General features: G+C 38.7%; 1 protein-coding gene across 1 annotated transcript; it reads right to left on the bottom strand.

Annotated features, from left to right (window-relative positions):
- Positions 1-2131: 2131 nt before the first annotated feature.
- LOC146662504 (putative E3 ubiquitin-protein ligase HERC4) lies at positions 2132-9254 on the bottom strand. The gene is made up of 11 exons (XM_085417834.1): positions 9133-9254; positions 8559-8695; positions 8115-8329; positions 6534-6592; positions 6386-6451; positions 5106-5193; positions 4786-5000; positions 4389-4656; positions 4090-4244; positions 3635-3873; positions 2132-2382 (listed from the first exon to the last, which is right to left on the bottom strand). Exons 1-11 carry the CDS (start codon positions 9252-9254, stop codon positions 2132-2134), a joined length of 1815 nt encoding a protein of 604 aa, XP_085273960.1.
- Between the last annotated feature and the right edge of the window lie 2878 nt (positions 9255-12132).

Below are 12132 nucleotides of genomic sequence, written 5' to 3'. Positions count from 1 at the left end.
GAGAGGAAAGGAGGGGGGCTGGCAGTGTTTGTTAAAGACGGTTGTGGTATCTCTGGGCACATCGCTGTGAAAGAACAACTCTGCAACACAGACATTGCGCTATTAGCCGTTAGCATCCGTGGAGGTAGCCTGTGACTCTCTGTGGTCCGCAGACTGCAAACGCAATCTCCGAGAGCTCTTCTTCTAATATCAGGGGACTTTAATCATGTCTCGCTGGACTCCACACTGCCCACCTTCACCCAGTATGTGACCTGCCCCACCGTAGGCAATAAAACATTGTACTTAATGTATGCCAATGAAAAAGTGGCATACAGTTCATCACCTCCCCCTGCCCAGGGAAGATCCGATCGTAACCGAGTGCGTCTTGTCCCTGTGTGTGCAGCCCTTACTGTGCAGGGAGCCACTAATCACCCACGCAGTGCAGAGATGGTCCGCGGAGGGCATATAAATAAATAATAAAAGCAAGTAAATGACAGTATGCTCTTTTTTCTTTTCGAAATAAGTGGAGACATTAACTTTGATCAAAATTCTTTCCCCCGCCATCTCCCTCCTAAGTGGTTAAACTGTCACACTGCTAGACTGCAACTGCACTCTTTGGTATCAACTTCTGTAATCCTGTAATTTCTGTGTAAAAGAATTAGATTGTGTATTATATTGTTAGTTTATACACCTGTGTGCGTGTGTATTTATGTATGTCCATACATATATATATGTATATATATGTATATATATGTATGTATATATATACATACATATATGGATTGTTTTACTTTTTTGTGCTTGAAAGACGCCCTCAAATGGAACCAAATTCCTTGTATGTGTTTGCGCATATACTTTTCCAATAAATGCGATTCTGATTGAGATATTTCCCTCTGTATGGCACACACGAGTAAATTAAGTAGAAAAAATGTCATGTGTATAGCCTCTTTTAAAATTGTTTGTTTTTAGGCTTGTAGAGATGACAGTAGGCAAGCAGACAAGTTTCCTGAGGTTGGGCTGAATGAACCTATAACACAGAGAAACCTAAACAAGCAGAAGGAACTTTAGCTAAATATATTTTCACGTACAGCCAAATGACTGTAATAAAGTAGGTAAGCCGTGACCATAGAAAAAGCAAAGCAATCACTGGATATACTGTCCAAATTGCTACACACTTTTTAAGCATCGTTCACCAACAAACTGAGTCTAACAAATCATTTTCTTTACTTTGGTAATTACAGTTATTGCCTTATGTATAAAATATAATTTTAATACCAGTGTTCATTATCTTGACGTGATTTTTTTTTTTTTTTACAGAAAAGCTTTACAGCCTCTTACATAATTCTACCACAATTACATAATTGATTTTTAACCAGGTTATAGTGAAAGGCCAGGTGTCAATCTCAGAGTTAACGCCGGAGCTTAAAGTCAGTTTGTTAAAACTGCTTTGTTCTCGAAACCAGTAAAATTAATTCGTAACTTTTAATTCTGAGTTGAGATTGATTCTTCAGTTCTTGGTTTGAGAACAGATGAGGGTAAATTCATTTAACCTTTTACCTTGACTTAAGCACATAATTGTACTACATAGCCCTCGTCAATGGAACCCAATACCAGTATTTGACAGTAACAGGTAAGCCTCAAATTTAATTTTTAAATAGACAAGACACCATGAGAACTGACATTACAATATTTTATTTTACAAAAGTCAGTGTCTTTTAGTTCAAAGTTTGTCTGGCATCTCTTGTACATCTTGAAAATAAAAAACAAACCACTCTATGCAGTGTACTATAATTGAACATAAACAACAATATTTCAAAAGAATATTTCTAGATGAATTGTCATTTGAACTATTTCCTGGAAACTTTCTGAACACCACTTATTTTGCATAGCTTGATGCATGAATACCCTAGTTGTCTTAACTGGACTATAAATATAACTACACACACACACACACACACACACACACACACACACACACACACACACACACACACACAATGAACAGTCATTTGTAAAAACACTTTTAAAATGTAAAATCTTTAAGAAGCCTGAGTGCCAGGAGCAATCCCCTTTAAGAACATTTACAATAAGAACTTCATCCCAAAAGCCCACGTTTTAACCACAGCTTCCCAGCATCAGTTCATGTATGCAGCTACACTTTTCCAAATCCCAGGGATCCTTTTAAGGCATCATTCATAAGATCTTTGAATTGATCTTCATCTGCAACACCTCTTGGGAGATACAGGGATAAGCTGCACGTTGATGTGTACGGGATACGCCGCATCCCTGACTCCTGATCGTAGAAGTCGATGTTGCAGGACTGTGGGAACCCCAGTGGTGGAAGTAAGTCAGCCCCAGTTATAAAGACGAGGAGCTCTTCAAATGTGTGGTCCACCTCTCGCTCTGTTAAAATACATACAAGTGTTAAATAAGGTGCAATGTATAGATTTATAATCAGTTACACTGACTGCATAGTAGAACAGTTGCGTTAATGACTATTTTGGAGTCAAAAACAGGTTGTTAGGCAAAACAATTATTGCAAAGCATTGCATTAAAAAAAAAAAAAAAAAATTACTCAAAGCAATCCTGCCCTGCTAAGACAGGAAATTAATTTTGTCCTCCGAGTCAGACCTATATGTCAAGGACTGTTTATGCAATGTGTATTTTTTTTTAAAGAAGTTATTCATTCTGTCCTTGCAAGAGTACATTGGCTTTCTAGTGATGTCACATTTGCGTGGGTGTTGTCATTGCACCACTCGATTACTCTAAGACACTAATATACAGGAGGTTTCGTTATAGTCAACGTAATACCTGAAGGTTCTTCTAGTTAGGCAGTGCATCTAATTAACAAATGACCTTTGTCTCAAAGGGAGACAGAATAACACAATTTGAAACCTATCTTAAACACTGCAAAAACACTGGGGGTGATCGTGGCTCAAGAGTCTTGAGTCTTGTAATCGGAAGGTTGCCGGTTCGAGCCCCGGCTCGGACAGTCTCGGTCGTTGTGTCCTTGGGCGAGACACTTCACCCGTTGCCTACTGGTGGTGGTCAGAGGGCCCGGTGGCGCCAGTGCCCGGCAGCCTCGCCTCTGTCAGTGTGGCTGTGGCTACAATGTAGCTGCCATCACCAGTGTGTGAATGTGTGGATGACTGCTTTAGTAAAGCGCTATACAAATACAGGCCATTTACCATTTACTTAATTCTCAGATGTGCTAATACAATTGAATCATAAATTTTACCATATTTTAAATACAAGTATGTAATATAACTATTTAATATTTTAGTGTTAGAAGTTTTCGGTCATGTAATAAAATTAATGTTTTACCAGAAATCACAATGAAAATCAAATTACATCCTATCAGTCTAAACAAGCAAGATCTGGTAGAGATGACAGAGGATAAAAGAAATAATCTTCCAAAAATATTTGTTGTAGGTGGTTTCCTTTCAAATACCTCACCTAAAAAGGTAAAATAATCAAAAAATTCCTCATCTGCTCTAAGAAGGGGTGGATTTTGCAAAGTTCTAAGGTTTTATTGCACCCAAGTGTTGTTTCGATTTAGTTGTCTGTATTTTGTATTGTGGACACTGTATTTAACATGAAATGCCTGAAGCAATTCAAACAGAAACAAGACATGTGTTGTATTCTATGTACTCACCCTGAATGGCCATAAGCCACCATTCCCACTGAAAGATGGTTGCTTCCTCTTCTTCACGTCTGTTACTTCCAGCTGGACTCCATCCAATGGTGAAGAGATCCTGGAAGCTGTTCCTTGTAAGTTTATTTCCTGCATTTGTAAATACAGGAAGGAACTGCTTCCAGCATCTCTTCACCATTTGCCAGAACCGACCACATGAGTCCATACCGGCAACAAACTGCTGAATCATGCTGGCAACCCTGTTGACCACAGATTGTACTCTCAATTCATACAACATAGCAAAATTGTGAAACAAAACAAAAAGTTTTGTCAATTTAAACACCACCTTAACTGCAATACAGATATAAACTCAGCAGATTGATGATTTGTTTAAGTGTTAACTATTAGGGGGGAACACAATGGGAAGACGAGCACTGACCAGGAAAGTACTTTGTAATTTTCTAACAAATCCTCACCTGTGAAACGCAAAATGAGATACAATCTCGCCCCTTATCCTCTTAACATCAAGTAGTGTGGCAGTGTAGATGTCAGGGATACCACAGCCTGCAATCCAGTCCCCAAGGTGACTTTTCAAGTCTGCCAGGTCTTCTGGGGTGCTGCAGCTGGAAACCTTGAAAATTAGGCACCTCCATAAATACATACGTTTAAAGCATTCACTAAGTGTACTTACATTTTGAGACGTTCCACTGATGAGTTAAGCTATGCATTGTGTTTCACTGAATTTAATTACACCTCAGCATGCACACAGTTTTACCTTTTCTATGTTCTGTTTGATGTCTTCGTCCATGAAGACCTCTACATCGAAGTCATCAAGAGATGTCTTCTGGCCACACATCATACAGAACAGGTGTCTGTTGATACACCGTGGCCCTGGCCCATTGTGTGCTATCGACCAAGCAATCAGTTTACCAGCCGTATAAAACTTGTTGCTTGACAGCAACTGCTGGCTATAGCTGAACAACAGACTGCCAGGCTTCCCCTCAAAAATCCCTAGGGAATTCTGAGTTTCGACCATAAGTAATCTGCAGGAAAAGATAGTTTAAAAAAAAAAAAAAAAAATTAATTGAGTCAAATTGTGATTTCATCTTTGCAACAACAAAAAACACATTCACGCATTCTATTATTGTGTGGGAGAGATGGGAATGGGTTACCGAAAAAATTCCCGCCTTGGGCCTCCATAATCATCGGCCATTTCACCAACAAATTCAATATTTGGCAATTTATGCCAGGCAAAATATGACTTGGAAAGTGCCATGCAGGCACTATGTAGGATTTTCCTACGTCGGGCTATTATTGCACAATAATTGCTGGTGTCAAGATGCGTTTCCTGGAAATCTTTCAACACAGTCGCAAGGTCCATCTCGTCCTGAAGAAAGGGGGGGGGGGGGGGGGGAGGGGGGAGAGAGAGAAGGGTCATGACTACATGAAACACATACACAGCAGTTCTGGCAGTGTTGTTCATGAGACATACATGCGAGTCATTTTGTTCAGGGGAAGCCAGGACAGCCTCATCCAGGTCTGATACTTCTGACTCTGCAGAGTCGATGTAAAACTCTTCCCTAAACAGAACAAATGCATTTGATTTTTTTAATATCATGTATACATACTGAAATGGAATGACTCATCTGATAAAAGAATCTGATTTCACATTCTTTTACTGTATAGATACAGGCACTTAAAATGGCCATGTGGTCCTTGATTGCATCTGTTGGAGCCATTTGTATTTTAACAAATTTCAAAATATTAAAATATAAAGTTTGTTGTTAGTTTACTTCTATTTCTGGGTTATTTTTTTATTTGTAGGTTAATGCTCACTTCATTGTTTTGTTGTTTATCTTATCAAGTCAGCCAGGAAGAATTTCAGGGCTATTTTTGATAACTTAAGAGACTGGTATAAGACCAGCATGCACTGAGATGGGCCTTTTGTTTTGTTTGTTTGTTTTTTAATTTGAGAGACAAGCAGCATGAAGGAACAAAAATGGATCTTGTTATTGGTTGCCAAAATGGATCAATAAACTATAAAATGCAACTTTCAAGTTTTGACAGTGCAGTTTTCCTGCGCACAAAAGATTATCACAGGCCAGCAGTGTCTTTTTTTCCTTTTTTGTGAAACATAAGGAACTGCCCATTTACTGGGAATAGTTTGGGTGATTTGTAGTTCCAAGTGTCTGAATGGTCAGGCTGACTAAAGTGTTATCGATGCATTTTCAGCAATTAAAAATACCAATATCATGACATCAACAAATCTGAAAAACATGAAAAAGCAAAACAGAAACCGAATGAGGCAATTAAACCATTGGTCTATATTCAGAGCACATAAATGTTATCAGTTCAATACATGCAACCTTTCAAATTTTAATATTCGCTGGTCTCACCCCGTATATTGTACTTATTGAGTGTCTATTTACCTATGGTGTGTGCTTTATAAGTTCCAGTTTACACTTAAGTTTTGGCATGTTATTCAACAACTACCACTTGCCTGTTAACCTCTGGTTCCTGGAGACCATGCCTACTAGAATGAGCTGTATGGTTTTCATGCAGACCACTGCAAAGGAATAGCAGAAATATTTCATAGCAGGAAGAGGACCCCAATGCAGATATTTATTGATCTAGACTACACAAAATGATCCAAGTTATAATAATGATATAATTAGTTTGTACCAAACTAGTTTTTACCAAAAAAAATAAATGAAATTGTGCAATAGTTTAAGATTAAAATTCCAACTCATAAACAAACAGAGTGCCATTTACCTGATAACCTCTGGCTCCTGTACATTGTGCCTGCTATGGTCAGGTGTCTCGGTGTCATGCAGCACACTGCAATATGGTAAATATTGTTGATGAGAGGGTGTAATGCATTTACAGTGCTACAGTCCAAAGGCAGTTGTCAAAGACTTACATTGCCATCTCAGACTGCACAACTTCTCCACCAGTTGAGTCCTCATTGGCTTCTGTAATCTAAAACACCAGATTATTAAAATATAAACGAAATGGAACAACAAATGACAAACAAGAACAGAGGACAACGCGCCAACTGGCAGGGAAACACACAAGGCTTAAATACATACTGAGGTGATTAGGGAATGTGAAACAGGAGGAGAGCACAGCTGGGACTCATCAGACATGACGAGGCAAAACTCAACACATTGACATAGTACACAGACTTTCAAAGTAAAACAGGAAACTGAACAGACGTGGACTAACCTAGGGGATACGGTGACAGAACAAGAGACACACTGACAGAGACGACTGTATACTAACAGAACACAGAACCACGACCTAAGAAGGAGAACACAAGAAATGCCCAGGACCTAGGAAGTTAGGAATATGTGATATTATTCTGTTATTATATGTTACCTTATATATGTAATCAAAGTAGTTGAATTAGAATACTGCTGTAGATCATATTATACCCTTTAAAATAGAGTGTGTGATCTGTATGTAGTTTAGTTCTCATTATACTTTTGAGTTAACAGAACATATTCACATATTAGTTCATTAGATAAATGTGCATCACTCTGTATCCTTGATCTGCTGGGAATGTGTTACACTGTTTTCTTGACATGCTTAATTGTTGAATCATGAAGAGAAGGTTGTAAGCAGGAGACTCTGTGTCTAAGACAGGGGAGATAGACAGACCACATTCCACACCCCCACCTTACAGAAAGCAGAGAAACAACTGCCGAGGTCATAACTTAGGCGCTGTAACAGAGAAAAAATGTGATGTTTTGGCTTTTACGACTAGCTGGGGGCCACTAGAGACTATAAAAAGCTGAACAACCCGTCACCATTTTGAGACATGTGCCTGACCCTCTGGTAGCATCTCTCCCGTCCGGACGTTGTAATGCTCTGACTGTTGAATTGTATGGAAATAAATGATTGTTGATTGAGCATTGATACACCGAGTATTGTCCTTCCTTCAGCCCAAAGATTCAAAGAACTGCGTGTTTTCAACAAATACTAGCGACAGAAATCAAACCCAAGAGAATCAAAACACATCATGAAATCAAAGCTAACTAATACAAACAGAAAAACACCGAGTCCACAGACTCAGGACCGTGACACTTTGGGTAGGTAGAACTTAGGATAACTGAGGGGGGAAAAAAAATAAAATAAAATAAAGGAAAGGTTAAGGACATTAACAAAAGACAATGAAAAAGCCAGAACCCAGGAAACTAAGATTACAAGAACAAAATGACCCTAACCCTAAAATACTGTTAGACCACAGTTGAAGCTTGCTCTACTGCATTTCTGTTATTAACAGTGAATCAATTGGCGGGGCATTATTTAAGCATAGCCATCTGGCATAGTGATCAGATGAATGTCTCAAATCCTTTGGGGAAAATCACAGCATTTATTATTCTGAGCAGTAACATGTTAAAGATGTCTTATACAATACTAGGGTGACTGGAGCGCCACTGAGTTACAGTAATAGTGACAATTATGCCATATCAGCCACCCGAGTGGAACATTTGAATACCTTTGGACGGATATAAAGATTGGAGCGACCCAGTAGGTTTCTTGCTCTAATTTCTTGGGGCGTCTCCTCTTCAAGAGGAAGAATGAGCCGCTGTCCATTCACTTTGCATAGATCGAACTGCAAGGGTATGTCTGCAATATTGTCCCGTAGTGCCTGCCTGAATTCAGCTGCATTTAGGTTTACAGGAACGACCACCCGAGTAGCAGGAGTGGCATCTGTAATCAAATTTAAACCAAATTAGCTTTCCCTAAAAACGGAAAAGGGTAAATTGTCCCATTGTAGTGTCTCAACATCAACTTATTGGTGCAAGGAAATAAAGATTACAAAGGTGCTAAAAATCTAATGCCAAATTCTACAATTTGTAAACAACTGACACCATGATGTAATTCTCATTTTTCAAACCCATCACTCCAAATAATTAATATTAATATAAATATTGATTACCCCTATGAGATCGGTAGTGTGTCAGTGTGGGATTCCTTAGTACTGACACCTTAAACGTTAACTGGCGATGTCTGGTTCTCCCGCCTCTTGGTCTGCGCACTGGCCCACCTCCGTGCTGTTGGCGGAAAACTCCAAAGCTATCATTAGACCATGAGATAATTTTAGTGAAACTAATCACACAGAGACACCCCCCCCCCAAGAAAAAAAAGAAAAGAAAAAAAAACCACCCAACACACTCAGAGTAAGGAATGAGTGTTCAATCGGTGTTTATTGCATGCATTTTTCGATTGTCTCGCAAATTAAATGCTCCCTGAAAATATGGGATATGCTACATTTATAAACTAAAATCTTTATGCATAAATGCACATAACAGGGATTAAAATGACTGTCATTTGAAGTCGTCAATCTAGGATAGACATTTATGATTACAGAATTTGTTGTTGAATTGTAACAGATAATTAGTAAACGAGCCATTTATTATTTAAAAATGTAAAAGTTATTTCCTTTTGCAAAAACAAAAAAGGCGCAAAGCTAAAAGCTTGCCAATAGAGTAACCACCACCAAAGCATTTCACCTTTGTAGAAGAGATGTCCCCTCTTCACTGTCATCTTGATTCAGTAGCCGGTTAAATTGGGCATTCATTCTGTCTCTGATATCAGTGACTCTCCGTCGAAATGCAGCGCTCCGTTCGGACATGACTGTTCCCAAAAAGTCCGCCAAAAGGCTTGGCAGAAATATATATATATATAGCATCCCTAAAATTCAAAGTACGGCGGGAGAAGGTACATTGTTTGTGATTGGATAAGCAAGACTGAAGGTTGTGTTTTTTTTTTAATCCACCCCTTACCACAACCTGTGATCAGAATTTGTGTTAACCAATCACAGTCAACCTCATATTTGTGTTGTCTCAATCAAGCTATGTGCGACAAACTACATACAGATGAATGCATGCGAAATCTCTGCGGCAACAAAAAACACCGTAAGTACCCTAGTTAATCTCAATTATTGTTCGTCTTTGCTAACTAAAAGCTAAGCGATGATTCAAAAACATTGCTTTGTCCTTTTAAGCACATGTTATATGTTAGCTTTGTATTGTAGTAAGCGAAAAAAAAGTCATGCTGAGAACCTTCACAGACAAGTCATGCTAACCTTTGTCCGTTAGGAATGTTGCCAACATGCCATTTTAGGTGAGGCATGTTAATAAGGTCTTTAATATGGTACTCCGTTTAGCCACTTTATATTATTTAAAATACGGTTTTATATTACTTGTTACATTAGCCGGATTAGGCTACACGGTACTGCACTGCCATCCCAGATAGCAAGACGACATTGAATTGATGTTGATTTTTTTCTATAAAGTACCGGAGAAAGTAGATTGAATGTTCTTTTGTTATCACTGATTTATGGTCTAGTTACAGTTCACTAGCTATGTCGACGTGCAATTTAGGTATATCTGACCGGTAAATTAAAGCAGCGATCACCTGGACTGTTCCGTATCACCCCTCTCACAGTGGTACATCCCTCCAGGTAACCATTCACAAGTCTTGTACAGTAGAGCGGGAATTAATCTCAGCGGAATTGAGAGGAGAAAGTGGATGCAAGCTGCCGTTAAACTTGACTGAAGAAGAAGAGAGGAGAAAGTAGAGAAATGAATAAAGAACAGTCAGTATATGCAGAAAAGAAATAATAAAGTTAAAAGACAGCATGGTCTTCATGAACCCAGGGTACAATACAAAAATGTCGTTTTATTTAAGTGAGCAAAACAATGTAGACCATGTTCATTTTGGTAATTAGTTGGAAAAAAAAAACTAATGACAGCATTTAAAATAAACAAAGATGAATAACATGGATGGGAACATTTGACAATGGAATCGGAACATTATCAAAAATGATTTTTCAGATCTGCTGAGTAGAAGATGCGGAGATTCAAATTTTTAACTTGGGTGTGTGTTTGAAATATGAAAATATTGGTTGACATCGTTGACATACTGCTATTAAAGATAGGAATATGTATGAAACGTAGATTCAAAAGCTCTATTAACAGAACTATAACCTGTTAGAATGTGACATTTATTTCAGATGCATTCTGTAACTGTTCACAGTCCCAATACTTAGTGATGACAGAGTGTTTCCAAAAGTGCTCAGTCACAATTTTCAGAAGACTAACATGAAATTTTTTGATTTATTTAAATATATAAACCTGTTGAAAGCAATAATTTAAATTTTTGTCTTTGTAGAATCACAGTACAAAGTATGGCCTGGAGGATTTTCATCTCAAGGTGCAAGAACATTCATAATGACTGTACACGGCGGCTGCTGATGGACGATGTTGGGCCAGATGTGCTACAGTTAGCGTTAAGGAGGTATGATGAAAGCATGATGGAAAACATTTAACATTTTAACTTGCATAAAATGTTTAAGGGGAATATGGCCTGAAAATATAACATGAATTAAGAAGTAATTTTTTGATGTCTTTGAGGTTGGAGACAATGCAGAGAAGCCTTCGGTGGGCAAGAGGAAGACTGATCAGTGTAACTGCAGCAGATCAACTTCTGCGTGACTTGGCTGAATTGATTCAGGAGGTCGAACTGTCTACTCAGCATGGCCAACAAGGTAAGCACATATTGTGTCGATTCCTTGACTGATCAAAAGTGTGAAATAAATTATGACTCTGTCTTAACCTATTTTCCAAATACACCAAACGCTTATATATTTTCAGGCTCTTTTGGATACCAGGCACCAGTGGTTTTCAACAGAGGTAGAGGCAGATCCCTTTACCTTATCACTCGGGAACAGCTTTCATTCCTGAAGTCATGTGGATTCACTGCACCTCAGATGGCTGATATTTTGAATGTTTCACTTCGTACAATTCGAAGACGTCTGCGGTCAGTGACTTTTGAAACCAGTGTGACTTTCAGTTCTTTTGTGACACACACCCACTGTTTATTCAAATTAAATGGTATTGTGAAATTGTAAAAATTAGTATATTTGAATGTGCACTAACTAGTCAAGTAATGATGTGTGTTGTTATGGCAGTGATAAAATACTCGTGTTCTTTTTGTCTGATTTCGGACAGTATCATTTCACCCGTGCATCAATGTATGCGGAACTGACTGACAGTGCGCTGGATGAACATGTGCAGGACATTGTCGCTGGCAATGAACAAATTGGTCCTGAGGCTGTCAGAGCCTCCCTGCGAGTACGTGGACTACGTGTACAGCGAAGGAGGGTTCGAGCAAGCATGCTACGGATAAATCCTGGAGCAGCTGCCATAAGAGCAGTTTTGCGGAGACCAGAACGAAGAACATATCAGGTTGCAGGTCCAAACTCATTGTGGCACATTGATGGAAATCACAAGCTGATAAGGTAACCAAGCACACTGATTTGTTGAACACCTATTTTGACCAAAGTGAAATTCAGCATTACATCAAATATAACTGTTGAACAGTAAGACACATCCAATAGAGCCAGGCCCTGTGATGGGCAGTCCTCTAACACAACTGGTTATGTTTAAAGGGGAAAATGAGAGAACACAGACATCGCAAGCAACGTACAGACAAACTTGACATGCAAT

This window comes from Rhamphochromis longiceps, linkage group LG9 (genome assembly GCF_057381845.1).
Source record: "Rhamphochromis longiceps isolate RC_006_pf linkage group LG9, R_longiceps_female_GT1.1, whole genome shotgun sequence".
NCBI classification, from domain to species: Eukaryota; Metazoa; Chordata; class Actinopteri; order Cichliformes; family Cichlidae; genus Rhamphochromis; species Rhamphochromis longiceps.
This window is presented reverse-complemented; position numbering and strand designations above follow the sequence as displayed.